This window comes from Budorcas taxicolor, chromosome 4 (genome assembly GCF_023091745.1).
Source record: "Budorcas taxicolor isolate Tak-1 chromosome 4, Takin1.1, whole genome shotgun sequence".
Lineage (NCBI taxonomy): Eukaryota > Metazoa > Chordata > Mammalia > Artiodactyla > Bovidae > Budorcas > Budorcas taxicolor.
In genome coordinates, this window is record NC_068913.1 from 42,571,397 (window position 1) to 42,599,243 (window position 27,847).

Genomic DNA, 27,847 nt, shown 5'->3' on the forward strand with positions numbered 1-27,847 from the left:
GAAGTACATTAAAAGGATGAGAAAAGAAAGAAAGAAAGTGAAGTCACTTAGTCGTGTCCGACTCTTTGCAACCTCATGGACTGTAGCCTACCAGGTTCCTCTGTCCATGGGATTTTCCAGGCAAGAATACTGGAGTGGGTTGCCATTTCCTTCTCCAGGAGATCTTCCCTACCCAGGGATTGAACCCCAGTTTCCCGCATTGTAGGCAGATGCTTTACTGTCTGAGCCACCAGAAGGACACCATCTGAGCCACCAAAAGGATTTTGAAGTTAAAATACTTCAAAATCCTAGAAGGCATATATATATGATGTTTTAAATATTATCAACTATTTTAAAACAAGCATAAAACTGGAAGTATTTAAATAAATTTTCATTAGGAAGGAAAGAGTACATAGCCACATCATTCTCACAAATGAAATATGCGTGTTTGGCTGATGACTTTTTACAGTTTCAGAATGCTCATCATTACTATATCATAGAAATAGGTACTTGATGTAACACTAGTAATTGAAATATATCTGACACCATATGACTACTAATGTAATTCACTACAAAAACCCCCACAAAATTACTTATATTTATGCCAAGATATTTACACCACATTGGATCTAATCACCACACAAATACAGAATATTGGACATTATATAATAAACTGTCCTAGACTTTAAAAATGACAGTTATGAAAACAAAATAACAACAGCAGTATAACATGGGAAACAGTATAAATTAAGAATTTAAATAGCATAATATACAAAGGAAATGTGTAAGACTTGATTGGATCCTGGATCCAAGAAATATAAAAGGTCTGAAAAACAATTTGGAACAATCAAATAAATATGAATATGGAGTATATTTTATATAACATTTTGGATTTGTATAGATATTCTTAAGCATGAAAATAGTGTTGTGATTTTCTGGGACAATGACCTATTCTTAGAAGATGCATTCTGAAATATTTACAGGTGAAGTGTGTGATTGCTTTCAAGAGGTTCAGCAAAACAAAGCATAAATATAATGACAGATATACATGTATACATGTATATATGTGTGTGTATGAATGAATTTATATATATGAAAAAATACAAAGGACAAAGTACTAATAATTGGTAAGGTGAAGGAATAAAATATAGGTATCTAATGTACTATTTTCTCAAAATTCCATAGTTTATAAGATTATTAAAATTAAATGTTTGGGGAAAATAAGTGTATCTTGGGATATTATTTTTCTGATAAAAGAAAATAGACGAATATATCTGCAAATTCATCCATATTATTTTGCAAATGGATTCTTTCAAATACTTCATGAGCAGATCACTTTAAAATCATAAAAACTTTTAAAGGAAATCCTTCTCAAAAGATTATTTGATAAACTTAACAATAGAATTTGACAAAAACAGGCCAACTCCTTCATGAATGCAGATCCAAACACCAAACCAAAATATCACCAAACAGATTCCAACAATGTAAAAATGTATATTAAAAGAAAAAAGCCAGAGGTAAGAGAGAACGCAAGAATGACCTGTTGAAATACTATTGGAACATTAATATTATTCACATTATCAGAGGAGAAAGAATATCATGATTATGACCGGAGATGCACACACATGTGCATGAACACACATACACGCTAAACAAACTTCTTTTATACATTCTTGATAAAAACTTCTATCACACTACAAATAGAAGGCAATTCCCGTAACAAAATAAAGAGTATGTACAAAAGCCTGTAGTAATGGTTATACTTAATGGGGAACATTTAGCATCATTAACTACAGGTATTGAACAAGGACTTATGGTGATGAATGGACTGACAGTTTCCTCTCTTTGACCTTCTCCTCTTCAATGTTCTCATTAGGGATTTGAGTGAAAGTGGATAAGGCAAAATTTCCCACAAGTAAAATTCAGAATTTGGAAGGATACAGTTTAAGGTATAGTCAGTATTCCAAGTGATCTAAACTAGCAGAAATGCTTGGCCCAAATGAACAGAATTTAGCAGGTATCTTTAATTGAAGTTCAAAATCAGCTATACACATGTAGTATACCCATATAGTATGTGGGAAAATCAGTTTGCTAAGTGATGATGCAAAAAAGTAGAAACAAATTAACTGCTAAAAGTTCAGTATAGGTTAAAAAAAATACAGCTACCAAAAAAAATAGAAAAAGAAGAAAAGAGGTAAACTAATAATAGTATCTATTTAAAAAAGTGTTCTGTTTAGAAATAAGTACTAGGATTGAGGCAGACCTATTTTGTACCCCCATCTTACTAAACCAGAATATCAGTACCCTTAATAAAATCACCTATATCTATGGCAAAATTTTAAGTCAGACAGTGTTTCAGAAGGACATTGGCTCTCACATGGAGTGTGATTCAGAGGGTAAGAAATCTAAAAATCATGTTCCAGAAGAAAGGATGAAAGGAGTCGAACATCTTATAATTGAAACATCTCTTGGAAAAGTAGAGAATCCTTCAAATAATACAGAATGTTGAGAACTCATTGTAAGTTAGACTTTGTACCAACTATTTCAATCTACCCAAACCCTAGGAGATAGATATCAGTAAGTCAATTTTATAAAGGAGGAAACTCTCAGAGATTAACTTCCATCAAGACACCCAGATTCAGCAATGAGTACAACCTCACATTTATTCCAAAACATGAGTTTGCTTATTACATTTCACTACCCACTATCTAGGCTATATGATGGGTTGTAACCTGGAAGAGACAGAGAAGTTTGTTGTTGCTCAATGAGAAAGAGGAATAGTGAGTGAAATACAATTGCTTCTAAACAAGAAACAAAGCTAAAAATCTTTTATGTTAATAGTCTACCAAAAGATTACAACCATAAACTGTATACCCATATGTCTATGAAAGTTCATATCTTCCATATTAATTTTTAAAAAGTGATTTTAAATTTATGTTTTGACATCATATTGACATTACCAGTTAATAATTTAAAAGAAGGCATCATTATAAGATTAGTATTAGGCTGTATAGTGTCACCCTGCTTATTTAACTTATATGCAGGGTACATCTTGTGAAATGCTGGGCTGGATGAAGCACAAGCTGGAATCAAGATTGCCAGGAGAAATATCAATCACCTCAGATATACAAATAACACCACCCTTATGGCAGAAAGTGAAGAAGAACTAAAGAGCCTCTTGATGAAAGTGAAAGAGGAGAGTGAAAAAGCTGGCTTAAAGCTCAACATTCAGAAAACTAAGATCATGGCATCTGGTCCCATCACTTCATGGGAAATAGATGGGGAAACAATGCAATGTCAGACTTTATATTTTTGGGCTCCAAAATCACTGCAGATGGTGACTGCAGCCATGGAATTAAAAGACACTTGCTCCTTGGAAGGAAAGTTATGACCAACCTAGACAGCATATTAAAAAGCAGAGATATTATTTTGCCAAGCAAGGTGCATCTAGGAAAAGCTATGGTTTTTCCTGTGGTCATGTGTGGATGTGAGAGTTAGACTATAAAGAAAGTTGAGTGCTGAGGAATTGATGCTTTGGAACTGTGTGTGGTGTTGGAGAAGACTCTTGAGAGTCCCTGGGAATGCAAGGAGAGCCAACCAGTCCATTCTAAAGGAGACCAGCCCTGGGTGTTCATTGTAAGGACTGATGCTGAAGCTGAAACTCCAATACTCTGGCCACCTGATGCAAAAAACTGACTTATTGGAAAAGACCCTTATGCTGAGAAAGACTGAAGGCAGGAGGAGAAGGGGACAACAGAGGATGAGATGGTTGGATGGCATTACCAACTCAATGGACATTAGTTTGAGCAAGTTCTGGGAGTTGTTGATGGACAGGGCGGCCTGGTGTGCTGCAGTACACAGGGTCGCAAAGAGTTAGACACAACTGAGCGACTAAACTAAACTGAACTGATAGTATTAGTACGGGAGTGAAATGGGACCCCAACTCCAGTGTTCTTGCCTGGAGAATCCCAGGGACGGGGGAGCCTGGTGGGCTGCCGTCTATGGGGTCGCACAGAGTCGGACAGGACTGAAGCGACTTAGCAGCAGCAGTAGCAGCAGGAACTTAATTTCATTGTTTTAAGTTAGGTCTAGGACTGTAGATGAGTATCATAATTTCTACTAGATTCGGTATTCTCATGTATAGAAACAAGATGCATGCACAGCTGGTGGGCTTCTAAGGTTTCAGCCTTCTGCACAGTTATGTGTATTTAAGAGTACCTACAAAAAAGCTTCTGCAGGATTATAAATCAGGGTTTATTTTCATTTTGCCTATTTTAACAAGTTATGGAATGAGTGAGCAGGATTTGAGTGTATTTAGGTGAAATTTAGTTACTGGTATAGATCTATAATGGCTTCTCTGCTGGCTCAGACAGTAAAGAATCACCTGCAAAGCAGGAGACCTGGGTTCAATCCCTGGGTGGGGAAGATCCCCCGGAGAAGGGGATGGCAACCTACTCCAGCATTCTTTCTGGAGAATTCCATGGACAGGAGCCTGGTGAGTTACGGGGTCCTGGTGACTCATGGGGTCTCAAAGAGTAGGACGTGTCTGTGTCACTAACACTTTCACTTCACACTTCACTTCATATACATCATGTACCCTTAAAAATTTTTGAATATATTTGCAAAGAAAAATGTGGAATAAAACCTCTAATTTATACTTATTAAGAATAAAACAATTTATGAGTATTAAAGTATGAATTAAGTATAAACTTAAATATTTAATTATTTGAAACATTTTCTACTTCGAAGAAATAAACAGCTTATTAAAATTCCCTCATTACACTTTGACCCAGATAATAATATTAGTCACCGTCACAATTAGGAAGGAATAGATTATTTCAGGATGCCCTTGGCTTGCGTAAACACGCTATTTTGATGTCTATATTTGGCTGTGTAGCATGATCTAATCTTAAAAGAATGGAATGATTATTGTGAACTAAGACCTAGAAACATTGTGAGAATGGGACTCAATAATTTATTCCTAAAAAAACTTTGCAGCAGGGCAAATAATAAATTAGATTTTAGACAGATGGGCTTTTCTTCAGGAATTTTCATCTTATTCCTATAGTTGCCTATACTGAGCCTTCATATAGAAGCCTGAAGTCACCACATAGAGCAGGAAATAGCCGGTAGCTATTTTAAAATCTTTCAAAGGAAAATACTGTTTTCATACAGAATTTCATTAAAGAGTAATGCTGTTTTTTCAAAAGTGATTATTCTGCCTATCTGACACACATTTGAATGATCAGTTATCAACAATCTCTGTACAATAACATACCCATTAGCATCAGAAATAGTTCTGGAAACTTGCCAGATCTTAATGAAATATAGTTGTGATTATTTAAAAACTTTTTATGTGTTCAACAGTGGTTCAAATGTATATCTGTCCATGATACATACGCTGGTACAATTCTGGAAAATTCTTTACACAGATTATTATTCTCAAGATAGATAACTGAAATTAAATTAAAATTATCTAAATTATTTTCACTTAATTGTAGAAATTATAGATATTATACCATTATGTAACTGATAGTTAAAAATGAGACATTCTCAACCTCTCGGACTTTCTCAAAAATTTTTTCATTCAGTGCTTCCACTCTAGTTGAAGAAAATGCAACATTAAATATTTCTGAATGGATAAGTCCTGGGGTTTCTATTGGGCCAATTGGTTTTCCTCCCATATCCCCAGAACTCTGCAATTTTCCATCTAGCAAAACTGAAAACATACTTAGAGAAGTAAGATATACTACAAATCTTTTAGTTGTGTAGGATGATGCTGCGATTTCTAATGTCTACTTCTACTGTTGGAGTTTTTTAAAAAACTACCAAGAACAGTTTTATAATCTCATTGAACAACTTTTCTTTCAAAGCAATGCAGTCTGGAGCAAAATAGCAAATTACATAAAGCCAGTAAACCAAGATATGGTACAAAGCTCACTGATTTACTCTTGCCATCCTCACAAACATAACCGTTAGCCATGGAAAATAATATAGCCAGTTGTCTTCTGAAAACAAGTGAGGTGATATTTTAATGTGATTTTCACTTTAATCTCAAATTTCTCAGTCTTAGACATGGCAGCCTCTATTAAATGGTTGTGCCCCATCTGTGAGTTTTGTTTGATTAGATTTAAAATCTACGAAGAAAGATTAGCAAATTTGCTGAGGCTGATTTTGTATTTATCAACTTTGTTGTATCATTTCACACTGAGTGGTGTGGAAAAGACTAGCATTAAACCACAAAGCAAACTATGTTGGAGGTTTATCCAAGAGGAAGAATCTATAAATCATCACCAGCAATAAAATTATTTTATTTACCATAGCTTCACTACTTTGATTCCTCAGCATCCTATAAGGTGGAGAGTTCTTTCAGATAGCTACAGATACATAAATTTCTTGGAAAAAACATAAGAAAATTTTTCTCTGAGTAAGAAAAAACCAATGTTCTGTGAAGTAGAATTAAACTGAGGTGTAGTTGTATTTCCTCATCAGAGTTTAAGAAAACATTGAGTCAGGGAGAAATCATTCAATGTGAAGAAACTGACATAAAACACAAGGACAAAATGTTACTTTTGAAGTACTGTCTGAGTTTAAATAATGCATTTGTTTCACTGAGATTCTACTATTAAGCACTGTTCTACATGCTTTTGATATGTGAGTGAACAAAACAGACTAATTCCCTTGCCCTTGTGGAATTTACTTTGCAGTGCTTGCAGACAGGAAAATTTAAAAACTATATGTGAATAATGTGTTACTTTGTAGAGTAAGGTAACTGCTAGGGAAAAAAGTGAGGCAAGGAAAGGACCATAGTGGGTGACAGGGGGGTTAGAAATTTAGATAGTGTAGCCAAGATCCTCTGATTCAATACAGATTTTCATATAATTTGAATAAGATTCTTAGATTCAGGGTTGCTAGAAGTCATGACTTTTGTTCCATAACATTATACTAGTTTTAGTAAAACAAGGCAGTTGATTACCATGCTGGTAAGGGATATGTTTACATCTATTAATCAGGTTTCCTAACTTTGGATTTTTCCTGGAAATTTAAATTGTCTTAGTAGTGCTGCTTTGAAATTTGTCCAGAGTTAACAGGCACAGAGACTTTAAACATGTCCTATGACTCAATTTACAATAACATATCAAAGCCTTTGCTTCTCTTAAGGATACAGAAATTAGTGTAAGGTTAAATATTCACTTATTGATCTTTTTTATATGCCTTTCATCAATATTATATTTCAATATCACATCTTTACTGATAAATGTTAATTATAACCTGAGGAACATTGAGTGTTCCTCAATTTATTAAAGTTTCAGTTCAGTTGCTCAGTCGTGTCTGACTCTTTGTGATCCCATGAATCGCAGCACATCGGGCCTCCCTGTCCATCACCATCTCCCGGAGTTCACTCCCACTCACGTCCATCGAGTCCATGATGCCATCCAGCCATCTCATCCTCTGTCGCCCCCTTCTCCTCCTGCCCCCAATCCTTCCCAGCATCAGAGTCTTTTCCAATGAGTCAACTCTTCACATGAGGTGGCCAAAGTACTGGAGTTTTAGCTTTACCATCATTCCTTCCAAAGAAATCCCAGGGCTGATCTTCAGAATGGACTGGGTGGATCTCCTTGCAGTCCAAGGGACTCTCAAGAGTCTTCTCCAACACCACAGTTCAAACGCATCAATTCTTCGGTGCTCAGCCTTCTTCACAGCCCAACTCTCACATCCATACATGACCACTGGAAAAACCATAGCCTTGACTGGATGGACCTTAGTCAGCAAAGTAATGTCTCTGCTTTTGAATATACTGTCTAGGTTGGTCATAACTTTTCTTCCAAGGAGTAAGAGTCTTTTAATTTCATGGCTGCAGTCACCATCTGCAGTGATTTTGGAGCCCCAAAAAATAAAATCTGACACTGTTTCCACTGTTTCCCCATCTATTTCCCATGAAGTGATGGGACTGGATGCCATGATCTTCGTTTTCTGAATGTTGAAGTTTAGTGATTCTATATAAAAACTTTATGAACAGATTTGTATTATTCAGGTTTTATCAACTCTTGATGACCCCCTGCTTTTCTCCCATTTATAAACCCAGAATTCCCAAATTTCAAGAAGTTGCCTGATATCACTAAAATGTCTGCAAGTTACAAATGCTGGAGAGGATATGTGGAGAAAAGGGAACCCTCCTACACTGTTGGTTGTGACATAAGTTGGTGCAAGCACTATGGAAAATAGTACAGAAGTTCCTCAGAAAGCTAGAAACAGAATTGCCATATGATCTAGCAATCCCATTCTTGGGCATATATCCAGACAAAACTATAATTTGAAAAGATACATGCACCCTAATGTTCATAGCAGCACTGCTCACAATAGCCAAGACATAGAAACAACCTAAGTGTCCATCAGCAGGTGAGAGGATAAAGAAGATGTGGGGCATATACACAATGGAATACTGCTCAGCCATTCAAAAATGAAATAATGCCATTTGCAGCAACAGAGAAGCAACTGGAGATTATCATAAGTGAAGTTAGTCAGAAAGAGAAAGACAAACACCATATGATATCACTTAGATGTGGAATCTAAAATATGATGCAAATGAACCTATCTATGAAACAGAAAGAGATCAGGGACATAGAAAATAGATTGGTGGTTGCCAGGGTAGGAGGGGTAGGAGAAGGGTGAATTGGGAGTTTTGGATAAGCAGATATAAACTGGTATATATAGAAGGGTAAACAACAAAGTTCTTCTGTATAGCACAGGAAATTATATTTTTTTCATTAAAAGTTTATACTTAAAAATTTTTAAATCATGTGATTTTTGTATCTTTTTACATGTTTGCCAACAATACTAAAATATAGTTGTATATTGTATATCATCAACTAAATAGATGCCCCCAGATAAATGCAGTTGGTTCTCTATGGTATTACTGCCACTCCCTTCCCTTCTCTCAGGACTGTGTAACCCATTGTGAGACATTCATTCCTTTGTTATGGTTATCCCAGCAGCTCTTTAGGTTTGCTTAGTGTTATAGGCAGCTTTCTATGTTTAAACATAAAATTCCTATGTAACAAGATAAACATGATGATGAAAACAAAAGCTCATCCTCAATCAGAATAGGCTTTGAATAGTTCTGGAAATAAATTATTGTCTTTTTTTTCCCTTGCTATTTAATCACATAGGATATAGGAAGACACATTCTGGAGTGATCTAGAGACTAGTAGCTCAGACAGTAAAGCATCTGCCTGCAATGCCGGAGACCCAAGTTCGATCCCTGGGTCGGGAAGATCCCCTGGAGAAGGAAAATGGCAACCCACTCCAGTGTCCTTGCCTGGAAAATCCCATGGACAGAAGAGCCTGGCGGGCTGTGCAGTCCATGTGGTCACAAAGAGATGGACACAACTGAGTAACTAACACACACTCAGAGACTATAAAGTTGGAACCATTCTAGGGCAAAGTTGAAAACTCAGGAGAGAAAAGCTTTTGTAAAGTTATATTCAAATGCAATAATATATAGATATGTCATTGCCAACTCAATGGACGTGAGTTTGACTAAACTCTGGGAGCTGGTGATGGACAGGGAGGCCTAGTGTGCTGTAGTCCATGGAGTTGCAAAGAGTTGGACATTACTGAGTGACTGAACTGAACTGATGTTTTCCTGATGGTATAAACTTCTTGATTTACAAAACACATTCTACCTTGGAGCCAGAATTATATCTGACTCTAGTATCAAGATAGAGGGGTTGCTAGTATCTTAGAAAGTAGACAGCCAATAATACCTATCAAGTCCTGATTGATTACTCTCCTTCTTTACATAAGAGGGTGGTATGTAAAAGATTAACCCACAAGAAAGAGAGTCACAGGTTTTAATGTCTATAAGAAATTGGTTTATCAGTTGATAACACTCCCATATTTCTATTGCAGGAGCAGGAGAATCTGGAAAAAGTACCATTGTGAAACAAATGAAGTAGGTGCCCACTATTTTAAATATTTACTGTTTGATGTCTGTCCACGTGGGGTTCCCTTATGGCTCAGCTGGTAAAGAATCCGCCTGCAACACGGGAGATCATATATTTGAATATGACTTAAATAAGTACTTTTGGAAAAACTAATCGATAGTCTCTAAACCACAGATAGTGGCAGAGCTGTCACACTTCCTGTGCAAATATTCCTCCAATCCTTTATCTGTAAGCATAACAGATGAGTAATATTATAATTTCCATTTTTCTTTCAAATTTTGCCTCTCAACAAGATGACTACTAAAAGCAATTATGTTTTAAATATATTAATACAGGTATGATTCAGGGTCTTAATATCATGAGCATAAGCCATAAACATTTCAAAATATGTCAGTGATCCATTTGAAATTAGGAAGAAACAATATTTTTAACTTAATTGGCATTTCGCATGCATGGAAATGAAATGCATATTTAAAGTTATTATCATCATAGATTTCAATTTGTTTTTGTATTTTTCTCTATTTTTTTTCTCTTTACAATAAAATAAATAGACCTGAATTCTGAGTAAGGATATTATGAGCACAAAAATGCTCTAATTTAAGAATGCAATATCTAAATGAGTAAATGAAATACTAAGGGGAGTTAACTACGTGAAATCTCATGACTATGTCACTGCTGGAGAATTTCAAAGGACCATCATTGCTAAAGGAGAAGAAGATAATCATTTTTTTGAACTCATTTTTTACTATGCTTGAGGATCTTTTTCTTTGGAATGTATCCTGGTGACATAATGATCCCAACTAATGATGAAATTGTCTATTTGAAGTCTGATGTTGTTTGGTCACTATATCCAACTCTCGTGACCCCATGGACTGTAGCCCACCAGGCTCCTCTGTCCATGGGATTTTCCAGGCAAGAATACTGGAGCGGGTTGCCATGCCCTTCTCCAGGGGATATTCCCAACCCAGGGATCAAACCTGGGTTCCCCACATTGGCAGGTGGATTCTTTACCTCTGAGCCACCAGGGAAGCCCACACTTTGAGCTAGGGAAGCATATAATATCTGCCTCTATATTCTATGGATAGGTCTAAATCAGAATAAACAACTTATCTTCCCGTGTGTCCTTTAGTCCCCTGCAGTGATTATAGCAACAGCAGCCTCTACAGAAATAAATCTATGTGTAGTTACAGTGACCCCTGACTCTTTCAACCAAGTTATGCAACATCTATACAAGTTATGTCTCCAAACATGTCGCTTAACCCTACTGTCACTGCTCCAGTTCAGAACCTCAGCATTGCTTACCTGGATTACAGTGGCATCATGCTATATCGTTTCTACTTCTCCTCTTCGTTCCACTGTGTTAGCCACACTGCCACCAGCTATCTCTGCAGAAACTATTTTATCTCTTTCATGAATTGAACTCTTCACCTAACAAGATCAAACTCCCGGAACTCTTAAACATTTCAGAACCCAACTCTTGCCTATCTCTTCATCCTAATATCCCATAATCCCTCCCCCTCCTTTCTGCCACAGAAATGCTGAATTTAACACAGTGCTATGGACTAGCATACCATGGGTGGCAATATAGCTTAGTGGCTAAGATCGCAGGCTCTGAAATCAGGCTGTGTGTGTTGACCAGTTGTACCACCCATTAATGGAATAAGTCAGGGACAGCATCTTTATGTATTTATGCCTTTGTTTCTACCTTGAAATGTAGGTGATAACTTTTGTTGATACCTACTTTAAGTCAGGACTTATTGCAAGAAACAAAATGACACATAAGCACTTAAAACAACGTTTGGCACACACTGAAAGCTTGATGATTGTAAGCATCTATTTGGTCACACTGATACTTCTGCTCAAAGTGTTCTTTTTCCTTTTTGACTCTCTGGAAATAACCATTTATCCCTGAAAAATTAACTGATCATCCCTGCTGATGATCCTCCCTGATCCCTTACCACCTCTCCCAGTTGGGTTGATCACTTTTTCTAGTTCATTCCACCTGCCAGTATTTTTGCTATACATTATTATACTGTACAAAAATAGGATTTCATGCCCTACCTTCCTGTAATCTAGTACTCTCCAATAGCACATTCTGTGATGATAGGAATATTATTACATCTGTGTTCTCCATATGTGGCTAATGTGACTGAGGAGCTAACTTTTAAATTTTATTTAATTTTAATTAACATGTTGTGCGGCTACTGTATGGGACAATAGAGCACTGGTCTATGGTTTTAGGGAGGAAGGACTTTTATACTTCAGTCATTCTCTTCAGTGTTTGAAATACGTTGCCGAAAATGCCTAGTAAATGCTTATTAATTTGAGCAGATCTAGGAATGAACTTGCAGATGGAGAGTTCTGTCTCACAGTAATTGCAGCAATTGCAGCCCCTAGAAAAGCAGTGTTGCTCAAGTCCCACTACAGCTGGATTTTGTTAACTTTGCTGTTAATTTGCTTGGCGATAGGTATTTCTTATTCCATGAAAAAAGGACAGAGATAAGAACTTGTTCCAGGAAGAAAACCTAAATGCCCCCAGGTTTATTTATAATTGCCATTTAAATTTAATAATTAAAGTAATATTCTAATTTTAACTTTTGACAGAGAACTGGGATTTCTTTCCTGAACTTATTCTTAATGTATCCATAAAAACATTTTACTGTTTTTTCTCTATAGTCTTTAGTTGACTGTCTTAATCACCTAAGTTAATTGTTTAATACAGTAGGACAAATATGGCCATGCTTGAAGTATTGAATATAAATGCAGCCAGTATTGCCAAATACTAAAAACAATAAATAATAGTTATAGGTACTGCCTTTACTCTTTCCATTAAGAGTATTTGCATTTGAAGGTTTTAATGTCTTTGGAGGCATTTGTATTCTTTTTACTCCCTATACTAAAGCCTCTGTGTGTATGGATGCAACACAAATCCCTAGTAATCTCTCATCTAAATGATGCCTAATGAACATGCAGTTCATTTTAAAAGCAATTTAAAAACAAAAAACAACAACAAGAATATATTATGCAATAGAAATGTAATAAAGTGATTAACATACACAGAGACCCTTTTAATAGGTGTATATTCCAACACTAGTAATAAAATTGACTTCTGATTGAATGAGTGGAAGGGAAAGAAGAGTTCAGCCAAGTTAAATGTCTAGGCATTTCAACTTTGAGGACTCAGTGGCACGTACACACATGGAACAGTGACAAGGGATTGAACAGAAGGTAATTACCACCATTTAAAAGGATGCTTTTGTTACTGTTATAAATAGAAAGCAGGCACTCCTATTTTTCCTGTGTGTCTTAAGTGATAGGAAAAGATGTGGATGCTATAGTAAATTACTTCATTTCCTCTAGACATCATGTTATAAACACTAAAAAACGTTTCAGAGCTCTGTGTATATCTTTGTCCTGGGAATCTGGACAATCTTTCTCTCGGAAAGAAATAATCTTGCTCAGTAAAAAGCTCATGATTTACCCATTTTAAATTGTAGTTTACCTAGAGGAAATCATTAAGTCCTCTTTGTATTTAGCTTAGGAGCTCAGAAAGAAAATGCTACATTAAATCCCAATGAAAATAAAAACTCAAAGCCACAAAATTGTTCCCATTTATCATATGCATGGGTAACATTCTTCTGTTTTTAACAAAAATGTATACTATAATTTTATGCAAGCAAATTATTATTGATGGGTTTAATATTAGAAAAAATCAACTATTCAACTAACGAAAGCTTTTCATGTGTAAATTATAGGATCATCCATAAGAACGGTTACAGTGAGCAAGAATGCATGGAGTTCAAAGCAGTAATTTACAGTAACACACTGCAATCCATCCTAGCTATTGTGAAAGCCATGGCAACCCTGGAGATTGATTATGTAAATCCTAGAAGTGCAGTAAGTATGCAAATAACGACAGCTGTAGTGGAGTTTGAACCATAAAACAGTGGGACCTTATAGATCTGTAGTATTAATCTACACCAAAAATTAAGAATATAAAACATGAATTTGAAAGTATTAATTCTGTTTAGTGTAAGATTTCCTATTTTCCTTTAAATGGAACTTTCCTTTTGACTGTGTGCTCTCATCTTACTCAACAATAACTGTTTTCCTAGAACTCAATCAGCCACCAGGAAAGCCCAGTTTCAAATAATATACTATATCAAATATAAATACTTATATTTGCTAAATACAAGAGTTTAGTCCATAAAACCAAACTGTAATATCTCTATATTAATTTTAATTATGAGCCATTTCATGGAGATTTTATTTTTAATAACAATACTACAACTATCAATAATGTTCAATGATAATTACAACTATGTGGCACAAAGAAATGATTATTTTATAAAGTTAATTTTTTTAAAAAAGTTGAAAATTGTATGAGAAAATGTTTGCATAATAAATATACTCAGTCATTATTTGTTTACAAGGTAGCCGATAGTTTCATTTGTCTTTTTTATATTTTATAATATATAAGATTTTATGTTAAAATGCATAAAAATTTTGCCTACTTGAAAACAATTTATGTGCCAACACATAAAACTATTTTAGTTAGCAAATGAAACCTATAGTATTATGCAAAGAACGGTAGTTAATCATATCCTGAAACAGACTGTATACAATCTATAGGAAGAACTCACCCATTTCCCTTTATTCTCTCTGGGAGCAGCTGATTGCCTCTGGATGATGTCAACTAAACTGTTCCCAGTGTAATTTTTAGGTACCTTGTTATACTAACAAGTGGCTCAGCTAGTAAAGAATCCGCCTGTAACGTGGAAGACCTGGATTCTATCCCTGGGTTGGGAAAATCCCCAGGAGAAGGGAAAGGCTACTCAGCCCAGTGTTCTTGCCTGGAGAATTCCATGAATTGTATAGTCCATGGGGTAACAAAGAGTCAGATACAACTGAACAAATTTCACTTTCACATACTAACAATGAACACAGAGAGGAATGATATAGTAGGTATAGAGAAGACAGTGACACTTGTGCTCTCCCCTCCTCCGGAGAAGTTTAAGGTTAAACCATGTAAATGACTCTTGGCAGTCACTAGGATGAAAAGAAAAATACCTCTTTCATGTCCCGAAACCCCCTTTGGTCCAGCAGAGAGCAGAGAAATGCTCCGCATGTCCTTGGGGCAGACTGTAAAGCAGAGTCAGGATTTCTGCTGGGTGTTCCTTCCATTTTTAGCTTCCCCACAACTTGGCTCCACTAAGATAAGGATAATATTTCTCTAGGTTACAGTTTTCCTCACATGTGTAGGGCGAACTTGAAGGAGCTGAATGATGATATCCTTTTGGTCTTTATTATTCTGTGATGTAGTGTTCATTTATAGCTCAGTTACTACTCAGACCCTGGCTTTCCTAAGAACCTAGGATTTTAAACTGACCATTAAGAGACAACTTGAATTAATCCCTTATTTTTTAAAAAATAATAATAAGGGCCAAAGAGGATTAGCAATTTGGCCTGCATTAAATAACTAGAGTTTAGGACAAAACTCAGTTCTGCTGGCTTCTGTTATATAGTACTTTTCCCTATGCAAGGAGTTTTGTAAAAATATTTTAAAAATTAGGACTACTTCTTTTCTTTTATTTCTTTTAAACAATAACAGTTCTTAGAACAGGTGTTCCTTCTACATTCCTCTGAGAACGATTTAGCAAGTTCGCATGTGTAATATTCCATATATCTGTGTCACAACCTTGCCTACTGTTACTTAGTTAATTATATTTTTTGCTTCATGAAGCCCAATGTTTGCAAATTAGATAGCAGTCATCACTAGAGACCTGGAATGTGTTGGTTAAAACTCTTAATGATCTGGCATGAAGGTGGGATAAAAACAGATTCTGTACATTGCTGCCATTATGCTAACTACAAAATAAAAAGAAATGTCATTTATTCAAACTGTACATTAAATACTGTAAATTGAGTAACTTAAGCAGCACTAAACAACTGACATAACTTCTCAGAAGTACCTATGTCCTCAAGTATCAAGCATCACAGTTGTCAGGTACTACATAGCTCATACTTTTATTTCAATTAATGTAGATTATAGCAATTTCAATCACATTCTTCTTCAGTATTTGATTTTGAGATTAATATACTCTCTACCTGACTCAGACTATTTGTTTGACAGATTAATTGCTAAGCACTTAAGTGTGGCTTTCACAGTTCTGGTGTCCTGTGACTCTCAATTTAGCTTCCAACTTATATATACAGTATATAAATTTTTACATAACCATTTTTACCTCACCACACAGATTGCCATTCAAAAAGAGAAAGATTTCTAACAGAGAATATACATAAGCTTTACTGGTCACTGGTTCTGCAACTTTGGACAAGATACTTGTTTCAGGTTTTTTATCCACAAATTGTTAGCTTTCGTCATCAAATGACAATGACTATTACAAGAGGAAGCAAGAATAATAAATCCACACAAACTCTAATTATGAAAGAATATAAGCTCCCAGTATTAGATATTATTACTTTCTAATAATCATAGTGAATATAGGCTCGTTAACATTTATGTATTGAAGTATACAACCAATATCATTTGAAAAGTTGTTTTTCACTAAACTATTATTTATTTGGCAGACAACGAACTGGACACTAGGAATATACTGAAGAATCAGCCATAAATTAGATGGAAATAGTATTTGCTTGCTAGAAAAGAAAAAGTGGTGTTGACCAAGTAGTTATAAAGCATCAGCTCTTTCAAAAGCTTTTAAAGACGGTAAAGTTGAAGAAACAAAACGGAAATAATAAAGGCATTTACTTATTCTCTCTCAATATTACTATATTCTATTTTAGAAATCTAAAACAGTCACTAGACTGACTGAAAGAATGCTGAAAATTGCAACACACATTGTGGGTGTGGTGACCATCTTTGACAAAGCACCCTATGAAGTGAATCCTATAATCTGAAGTAAAGAACACTGTTTACTCAAGATGGTCTATGATAAAAGCTCTATAATCAAATAAGTTTAGGATACATATGCACTGTAACAAGTTTTAGGGAATTCACAAACAATATTTATAAGCAAAGCTTCTGAAAATCCTGTAATTAAAACTTGGCATTTTAAACCTAACATTTCTGCAAATTATTAGGCTATGATATCTTTTCCTTCCCTGATGTATTTTTTCTATAATCTTTCAAAATATGATTCTAGGGTTCAGAATGAGTTACACAAGGTTCTAGGTTCATCTGAGGTTCCTAATATTGATGAAGAAAGTCTGGAAAACTTATTGAGGAAACATATTTCACTCTCTATGCAACATAGTTCTAGAGCTACCCAACGTAAAGAAAATGAGTTATTCTAGAACCACCATAATTCCCAAACTTTTCCAAATACATGATAGGGAAATAAAATTTATTTAGGATGCCACTCAAACCTGCAGTGAATTATTAATATTTGGAAAATGATTAAACATCCCTTAAATTTATCTAGATCAAATCTGAGCTAATTAGTATATTCATTTTATTGATTCATTCATTCAACAATATTTCAAGGATATATACTATGTGTTAGGTTCTGTTCTTGGTTTTAAGGATGTAAAAACAAAAAAATAAAATTTCTGCCTATATATACTTATAATCTAACATAAAATATGTAAAGAATTGTGCACTATACATGTAGTAATAAGTATACTATGAAGAAAAATCAAGACAGTTAAGGGAGAGAAAGTATAAGAATGAAAGGGGTGTTAAGGAAGCCATCCTTGAGGTGGTGGTATATTCGAAGAGATCTAAATGAAGTAGGTAGTGAGTCACAGGAAAGGCATGAAGAGATCAGCCATTCTCAAAAGCTTTGAAATGGGGGCTTGGTGAGTTCAAGGAATAGTAAGGAGTCCACTGGGTTTTGAGGGAAGAGGGACAAAAGCACAGGGTTGTAGTGGGGTGAGGGGGAGAGAGGAAATAGAATTAGAAAGGAGGACATGGCTAAAAACATAGAACCACAGTAAGGAATTTGGAATTTTGTATTGAGTTTGTTGGGATTAAGATAATCGGTAGGAGTTAAGTGTTCAATCCATTTGACTCTGATATAAAGATAATTTCTCATATAGCTGTTAATTTTGGTGTGATGTATTTCAAAAATTCAAATTTCATTGGTGGGCCCAATCCCCTAAACATGATAATTAAAGAGACCAAATTTATATGTATGTTAAGTCACTTCAGTTATGTCCAACCCTTTGCAACCCTGTGGACTATAGTCCCCCAGGCTCCTCTGTCCATGGGATTCTCCAGGCAAGAATACTGGAGTGGATTGTCATACCCTCCTCCAGGGGATCTTCACAACTCAGGGATTGAGTGTCTGCTGCACCGGCAGGTGGGTTCTTTACCACTAGCGCCACCTAGAAAGCGCCTTAATGATCATAACTGTAGAAAAACTTCAAGAATTGAATTGCAGTATGTCTAATAAGATATTATTTATGTCTTAAAAAAATATGTTGCAAGGAATTCTCAACTCAGGCTGCACATTTGAATGACCTGGGAGATTTTTAAACCTACCTTTGCAGACTCTGATACCCAGAAATTCAGATTCATTTTATTTGAGTTGGGGGTCCTAGTATCAATTTTTTTTTTAAAGTGTCCCACGTGGAAGCAATGTGTAGTCTGGTATGAAAATCACCACCGTCAACTTTACCTCTACATGCAGCTTTAGTCATGTCCGACTCTTTGCAACCCCGTAGACTGTAGCCTGCCAGGCTTCTCTATCCATGGGATTCTTCAGGAAAGAATACTGGAGTGGGTTGCCATACCCTCCTCCAGGGGATCTTCATGACTCAGGGATCAAACCCTCCTCTCTTGCGTCTGCCTCATTGGCGGGCAGGTTCTTTACCAGTTGCTCCACCCGGGAAGCCCTGCACTAAAATATAGAAGATCTAACTGCAGGTTTCTGTCATATCCAACTAGTCTGGAGGAAGGATTTTAAAGTTCATCTTGTGTTGACACAATAAAACGACAGGTCAAAGCCTTTGATTTGGGCCAGTTAAAATTTGTGGCCTAACGGTCATCTAATCAGTTTGGCTTAGCAGTAAAATTGGATTGTGAAGAAAGATAAAATGAAGTTTTTAGTCTTAACGAGCCTTTCTTTAACAGTGTTACAGACACGCTTCGTTTTTTATACAAAGAGCAGATTTTTAGTAAAATGGTGACACAAGCCTATCATCAACTTCAAGTAATAAATTGAGCTGTGTCAGAAAGGCATCAGGGTCTTGTGGGACATACTTCACTAGTAGCCACCTAATTTTTGCAGAAAATATGTTTAGGTTTGACTCTTTTTCTGATGCTTACATCTTTATTGATTTGGCAAATTTACCTCCAAGTTTTGGTTTCCTCATTTGTAAGATAGAGAAAATATAGTGTCTATGCTACTCTTGTTGTAAGGACTATGTGAGATATCACATGTGCTAAGTGGCATGTGAGTTGTTATGAAAATATGCACCAAAGAGAGTCAGCAAAAAGAATATGGGCTTTGGAATCTGACAACCAAGATTTGAGCCTAAATTTCTCCATTTGTCTGGTCTGGCATCATGGCCAATAATTGAATTATTCTGAAACTCACATTCTTAACAAAATTTTTTTAGTCATAAGCCAGTTTAGACCATTAGTTTAAGTAAACTGTGGACTATGTTATTTACTCAAACTTGCTTTTGCCCTTGTCACCTCCAAATATCCCATCAGGAATGACACAATACTTGGTTTTCTTTTCTCCTTTTCCTCTTTTGTTCTTTCCTTTACTTTCTTCCCTTCTTTTCTCTTCCTAATGAAATCTCACCTCTACCCTATTAATTTGCCCTAAAATCATGCTCATGACAACACCTACAGTGAAGTTCAAAAACTTTATGTGGATCAAAATGTTTACCATTGGAATTTTTATGATTACAAAGAGGTACGTGATGGTAAATAGCGACAATATATTTCTAAACTATAATTTTAGAGTCCTGAGTTTTGATTTCCATTTGTACTCTAACTCTTACCTGGTATTTTTATTTCCTGGAAAATATGTGGCCATGATCAAAGGAACACAGTGTGTTCGATTAGATTAGACTTGTTGCTCTTTGATACTAGCATTCTGGTTCTCTAGAAGCTCAGTGGACTTACACCAAAATACTGTTATCCCTTTTTCCATCATATTTAGAAGTCAGTGATAAACACCCAAATATCTTAATTTCATCATGTAATATTTCACAGTGTTCGCTTTGTGGACATAAGCCAGATGTTTCATTATAAGATACTTGTGTTCTATTAACCTAAAGATACAATGGGCTTCCCTTGTGGCTCAGCTGGTAAAGAATCTGCTTGCAATGCGAGAGACCTGGGTTTGATCCCTGGGTTGGGAAGATCCCCTGGAGAAGGAAAAGGCTATCCAACACAGTATTCTGTCCTGGAGAATTCCATGGACTGTACCAGTCAATGGGGTGGCAAAGAATCCAGCATGACTGAGCTACTTTCACTTCACTTCACTTCATAGTGAATAGATTTTCAGTGAAATTGCTGCTAAAGTAAAAATCACCAAATTGAAATGACCTTTTGGAAAACAAAAGAATTTGTGAGTTTAAGTAACAACACATTTTTATCCTTCTGACAAAAACAATGCTGCAGGAAGACCAACGACAGCTTTGTGTGATGGCAAATACCCTGGAAGATGGCAGCATGACACCTGAATTGGCGGAGGTAATAAAACGACTGTGGAGAGATCCAGGAATTCAGGCCTGCTTTGAAAGGGCATCTGAATATCAGCTCAATGACTCAGCAGCATAGTAAGTAAATGCATTTTAAAAGGAACTGTAGTTGAAACATTTACATTTAAAAATTGTAACTCTGTATACTCTGCATTTGTAACCACAAATAACAAAAGGAGATAGTTTTACATTTTTATCATGCTAAAATAACAAGTAAATGAAAGGAAAGAAAAAAGAGCAAGATTATATAAACAAGATGTAAAAAACATAACCATGGAAACATTTTAAATAACTAATTTTGAAACTATTAATATATGTCTGAAAAGATATATATGTTGTAAATATTTTCTCCCAATTAGAAAAATTTAATCATTATGTGGGCTTCTCAGGTGGCTCAGTGGTAAAGAATCTGCCTGCCAAGCAAGAAATGTAGGTTTGATATCTGGGTCAGGAATGTCCCCTGGAGAAGAAAATGTCAACCCCCTCCAGGATTCTTACCTGGAAAATCCCATGGACAGGAGCCTGGCTAAAGTCCATGAGGCTGCAAAGGGTCAGACATGACTTAGTAACTGAGCGCACATGTGCACCCATGCACAAACACACACATACTCATTATGCACCAAGCTCAATTCAGTTCATTTCAGTCCAGTCACTCAGTTGTGTCTGACTCTTTGCGACCCCATGAACAGCAGCACACCGGGCTTCCCTGTCCATCAAAAACTCCCAGAGTTTACTCAAACTCATGTCCGTTGATTGGGTGATGCCATCCAACCACCTCATCCTCTGTCATCCCCTTTTCTCACCTTCAATCTTTCCCAGCATCAGAGTTTTCCAAATGAATCAACTCTTCACATGAGGTGGCCAAAGTATTGGAGTTTCAGCTTCAGCATCAGTCCTTCCAATGAATATTCAGGACTGATCTCCTTTAGGATGGACTGGTTAGATCACCTTGCACTCTAAGGGACCCTCAAGAGTCTTCTCCAACACCACAGTTCAAAAGCATCAATTCTTTGGCTCTCAGCTTTCTTTATATTCCAACTCTCAAATCCATACATGACTACTGGAAAAACCATAGCCTTGACTTGACGGACCTTTGTTGACAAAGTAATGTCTCTGCTTTTGAACATGCTATCTAGGTTGGCCATAATTTTTCTTCCAAGCAGCAACCGTCTTTAAATTTCATGGCTGCAGTCACCACTGCAGTGATTTTGGAGCCCCCCAAAATAAAGTCAACCACTTTTTCCCCATCTATTTCCCACGAAGTGATGGGACCAGATGCCATGATCTTTGTTTTCTGACTGTTGAGCTTTAAGCCAACTTTTTCACTCTCTTCTTTCACTTTCCTCAAGAGGCTTTTGAGTTCCTCTTCACTTTCTGCCATAAGGGTGGTGTCATCTGCATATCTGAGGTTATTGATATTTCTCCTGGCAATCTTGATTCCAGCTTGTGTTTCTTCCAGTCCAGCGTTTCTCATAATGTACTCTGCATAGAAGTTAAATAAGCAGGGCGACAATATACAGCCTTGATGTACTCCTTTTCCTATTTGGAAGCAGTCTGTTGTTCCATGTCCAGTTCTAACTGTTGCTTCCTGACCTGCATACAGATTTCTCAAGAGGCAGATCAGGTGGTCGGGTATTCCCAAAAGGCTTTGGCATAGTCAATAAAGTAGAAATAGATGGGGGTTTTTTTTGGAACTCTCTTGTTTTTTGATGATCCAATAAATGTTGGCAATTTGATCTCTGGTTCCTCTGCCTTTTCTAAAACCAGCTTGAACATCTGGAAGTTCATGGTTGACATATTGTTGAAGTCTGTCTTGGAGAATTTGGAGCATTACTTTACTAGCGTGTGAGATGAGTGCAATTGTGTGGTAGTGTGAGCATTCTTTGGCATTGCTTTTCTTTGGGATTGGAATGAAAACTGACTTTTTCCAGTCCTTTGGCCACTGCTGAGTTTTCCAAATTTGCTGGCATATTGAGTGCAGCCCTTTCACAGCATCATCTTTCAGGATTTGAAATAGCTCAACTGGAATTCCATCACCTCCTCTAGCTTTGTTCATAGTGATGCTTCCTAAGGCCCACTTGACTTCACATTCCAGGATGTCTGGCTCTAGGTGAGTGATCACACCATCGTGATTATCTGGGTCATGAAGATCTTTTTTGTATAGTTCTTCTGAGTATTCTTGCCACCAAACTCTAGATGAACACAAACTGGTGACATGCATGTTGAGGTGTGGACTATTCACTTCATTTCTAACCAAGTTACCAAAATCATCTTCTAAAATAACCTTATTAATGACATGTGCTTTGTCTCCCCTGGTTTGATAGGCATGATATAGAATTTCAGAAGAAAGTAATGTATTGATTTGAGGAATGTTTGTATATAGTGGGATTCTTTTGGAATCTCAAGCAAGATTATCTAATCTTCACAATATCAACCAGTTAGAAATTTTTAGCCATAAGCAATAGGAGGTTGTAACAGTATTTATAACTTCACTATTAAAATGATTTTAAATATCCATTTTAGTAAATGGTTCCTGACCTGTCCCACAGTTACATGCCTGTAAGCATGTGTGCACATGCATACAAATATGATGTAACTACGTATTCTGTATTTCTGTCACTGCAAATGAATGTGTGAATGAGTATATATGCAGTTCTTCTGATGGACTCCCAACAGAACATACTAGATGTACTTAAAAAATAAAACAGTTAAGGTTAAACAAATGAAAAATTTTTGAGGACAGAATAAAAAAAAACTTTCATGATACTTTAGATTTTAAGCATAATAAGAAAGATTATGGAGAGAAAACAAACCATATAAATTCTAGGAAAACATAACAGAAACAAAAGTCCTCTGTGATTGCTCACTCATGTTCATTTAAAATTCCAAAATCCAATGGACATATTACCCTTGGAGGAAAGTCCTATTCTTATCTCTCTGATGACATAGAGAATGGGTATTGCCCTTTGATTACATAAACAATGGTTTAATATTACTCTATGGTATAGAAAACATTGCTTTTGATATGACTCATTGAAAAAGGCAGTCACAATTAATCAGAAACTGAATTGTGGAATATTCCTATAAACTGTTGCTTAGCAAAGTTCTGGAGAAGGACGAAGAGAAAGATAGGTCGATACTTGTAATTTTAATATAGTTCCTTTTAGATACACATTATTGGTTAGACATTTTCCCTTAAAATAATGTCATAAATAAGTTTGCAATTATATTACATTATGTTTACCAAATTCTTTGCTCTTTGATATCAAAAATAATTACATACTGCATACCCCAAATGGGCAAAAAAACTGACATTTTACTGTTTTTCTTAGACTTCCCTTAATGTTAGCTTTTTTCTTTGTTTTGACAAAATATATTTTACAGTGAGACTATCACATTTCAGATTCATATTACAAACATTTGTCCGTTCTTCAAGTTAAACAAATCTATAAATCTCTGTACCAATTTTGTGAATGTTGCCACTAATGCAGTGATTTTTAACTACCCAGATCAATTTGCAAAGAACAGTAGAAAATAAGAAGAAAGTTGACCTCCTCCCTCTGTGTCTAAGAAAGTTTTCTTACAACATTTTTTAAAAACAATGTAAATGTTAACTTTTTTGCCTTTATGGATTCTTAAAGTGAAAATTAAGTGAAAGCTTACTAAATTAGCTGAACCTCCATTGCTTTCTTCCAAAAATTAACAGGTTTTTAAAAAAATACTTAATTACATTAATATTTTAAACTGAAATTAATGTCAGATTGATACCACATCCAGTGTAATTCATATGCATTCTGTAGCGCAATTGTATTTCTTTTCCTTCCTCTCTCTTTCTCTTTCTTCCCCCTCCCTCTTCCTTTCCTTCCTTCATGCCATCTATCCATTCATGTACCTGTCTATTAATCTATTCATCCAATTTTTCTGGAAATGAGATATTTGATTTTCTGTCAAACCTAAAGACTCTTTTAGTTGAGGTCAATAAAGGGATGAGTCCTGATCAGGGAATGTTGGTGACATAACACCTCGTCCTCCACAATCAGTACTAGCAAACTTACAGAAAAGCATCGTGAGAGCAGGAAAGATTTTTACTAATACTTTGCAGTTTGCTGATTGGGGCTGTCTAGTGTGCAACAAACTCTACATGCTTTAAGATTCAACATGGACTTCACTGAAAAAGATGCTATTTGTACATGATTAGGAAAAGAATGATATTTTTTAAGTGATTTGAACTATAGGTATTTCAGGCCTCTGGCTTATTTTAAGTTTTAGACCACAGGCTTGAGCACCCAAATTCTATATGTTTATTTAAATGAGTATTTTAGATGCAAATCTGTCACTCTGCCAATGCTTCTGCTTTGTTTGACCTCATTTATGTACGCAAATAAAAGTACATTAAAGCGTGTCTTTACCAAAGCATTCATTTACCCATAACTAAAACGGATTTAATCTTTATCACAGCAGGTATGTTTCTGTTTGGATTGCTTTTGTTTTTGCTCCTGCATGAACCAACTGACCAACAGTATACTACCACATATGCAGCCTGAGCTAACAAGAAATTCACCAAAGAACTTGCTTCAGAAACAGAGAAAATAGATAAAACAAAATATCTTCTAACGTTTTCTTCTGATGTATTTATACCTTGATTTGTCTTTTTATAATAAAATTAAACTATTAGAAAAAACATGGTGATCAATTTTCACATTATACATATATGTGTTTCTGAAGTCTGACTGTCTATTTGTCCCTGACCAAAATCCCTTTGGGACACTTGACAATTCTTAGTTTATTTCAGCTTAAAATCAGAAATATCCGTCAAGAATAATTATATACATTGTTACTGAATTTATTTTCAAAAACAAACAGCATTAACTTTCAAGGCATTGTGCTAGGCTTTAAGGTATAACCGAAAAATTGAACTGTTGAACAATAACTAATACTCAGTTATATTCTACCTCTCAAATTCTGTCTAGATGAATGCATGTCCATTATGATCTCTTTATTTAGGTTATAAGTATAAACTTGGTTCAACATAAAAGCCAATTTGATCATAAAAACCTTACTAGGCTATCAGTATCCCTATTTAATATTTTTATAGAAATAGCCATATTGCTAAGCTCCTAAAACCTTAGTATCAAAAGTATAGAACAGATGAATTTCAACTGTTTTTAAAGCAATAAAGCTTTACTCCAGTGGCATGATTTGGCTTGAAGGATGAAGCTAAAAGCGGTTTATTTCCTCTAATCTAATAGACTCCTCCAGAGCACACAGCTTAATCATGGTCATTCCAGGCTCTCACCACCCCTAGATCCTGTGGGCAGAAAGAGGGCAGTATTTTGGCTGGTGATAGTAGGGTGTTTAAATGTGGCCTCTGGAGAAGAGCAGAGGACATGCTGAGGCACTCTTGGAAGAGAAGAGGAGGTCGGAAAGTGTACAGTGTATAAATTCAGCTTTCTGTCCTCAGGAGCACTGACTCAGGTGTGGGTCAGCAACGTAACTAAGTAGTTCCAGCATGAACCAGAAAGAAAGCGAAAAGGTTCTTCTACTGACCTAACTGGATAAAATCATGGCACTTAATAAAAACAATTCCAATTCCTAAACTAGATGATCCAGGAGAAACAACACAGAGCCAACAGACCACAACACTAAAACAAGCCACTCTCTTAAAATTCCAACTGCCTAAATACAAACTACAGCATTTTGAGACTAGTCTAGTGACCATCATTACAAGAAAGCATTTTTGGTAGAGGGATGATCTAAGTCCTGTAAGGAGAGCCTTGCTCTCAAATGCCTATTCAGACACCAGTGAATCCATCATATCAGCCTTGTAAAATAAAGCTAAGGCAGCACTCACCCAGCTGCCTTTACAAAAGGACCCGCAGGCCAGCTGTGTGTCACACCCAGTGCTTGCAACATCCCAGCCCCTAAGCTCTTATAATTTTGAGAAGCAGAGTTTGTTAAGCATCAGTCTGGAGGTTAATCAGTTTAATGGACTCTAAATGAAAAATTCATTTGTACTGAATCCTGGTATCTTCTAACACAAAGTTAAAACTATATATGCTTTTTTTTTTATTAGCTACCTTAATGATTTGGACAGAATAGCAGCTCCTGGCTATGTCCCGAATGAACAAGATGTTCTACATTCTCGAGTGAAAACAACTGGAATCATTGAAACTCAGTTCTCCTTTAAAGACTTGCATTTCAGGTATGAGCAAATGTCTTTTTTTAAACTCTCAACAGAAATATGCATCAGGCACATATTCTTTATGGAGAAGAGCTCTAACCCATGATCAAGTGCAGTGAGGCCTTGGGCATGTTCACAAGGCCTCGTGAACTTCAGTTCCATGGCCTTTCACTGCCATCCTGTAGCTCTCCATGCCAATCCTGATCCTGAGCCTCATCTTCCTCTTCAAGAAAAAAATACCTCTTCTTGAGCAGGTGGGAGCTAGATTTTAGTTTCCTCATACTTGAAACTGATATCCTACTTTGAAAAAACAAAAGGAAATACATTTAAATAACACTGATGCAACAGGTGCCAAGGATCTTGTTTCTGTACCTTCCTACTCTCCCATTTGCTTGAAATGTTGTTTTGTTTACTTCACTTAAAAATGCAAATAATTTGGAAGAGAATTATTTGAATGTGATGCTATCTACTGGAATAACAAGACCTATTTCATAAGCATGATTTGGGTATGAGTCCATTATTTTCATTGCTGTCACATTATCAAGACCCTCCTAGCAATTCTGTTGTAAGATTATCCATTTACTATACCAAGAAATAGAAACCCATACTATAGTGTTAGAAAATGTCCCTTGACACTTAAGTACCTCTCCCTATGATTGTGGACGAGATAGAATGCTGCTGCTGCTGCTGCTGCTAAGTCATGTCAGTCATGTCCAACTCTGTGCGACCCCATAGACGGAAGCCCACCAGGCTCCCCCATGCCTGGGATTCTCCAGGCAACAAGACTGGAGTGGGTTGCCATTTCCTTCTCCAATGCATGAAAGTAAAAAGTGAAAGTGAAGTCACTCAGTCATGTCCGACCCTTCACGACCCTATGGACTGCAACCTACCAGGCTCCTCCACCCTTGGGTTTTTCCAGGCAAGAGTACTGGAATGGGCCGCCATTGCCTTCTCCCTGAGATAGAATATTAGACATTAAAACCATGTTCTAGATGTACCCTTAAAACATAATTAAGGGTACATAAGTCCATGGGGTCTCTGAGGGTTGGACACGACT

At 36.1% G+C, this 27,847-nt stretch overlaps 1 protein-coding gene across 1 annotated transcript in view; it reads left to right on the forward strand.

Moving 5' to 3' along the window:
• The window catches only part of GNAT3 (G protein subunit alpha transducin 3), a 52,896-nt gene that overhangs the window by 11,815 nt on the left and 13,234 nt on the right, over window positions 1–27,847 (forward strand). The window contains exons 2-5 of the mRNA XM_052638714.1: window positions 9,892–9,934; window positions 13,682–13,823; window positions 20,530–20,687; window positions 26,683–26,811. Of these exons, the coding sequence (XP_052494674.1) occupies window positions 9,892–9,934; window positions 13,682–13,823; window positions 20,530–20,687; window positions 26,683–26,811 (472 nt within the window). The remainder of the gene's footprint in view (window positions 1–9,891; window positions 9,935–13,681; window positions 13,824–20,529; window positions 20,688–26,682; window positions 26,812–27,847) is intronic.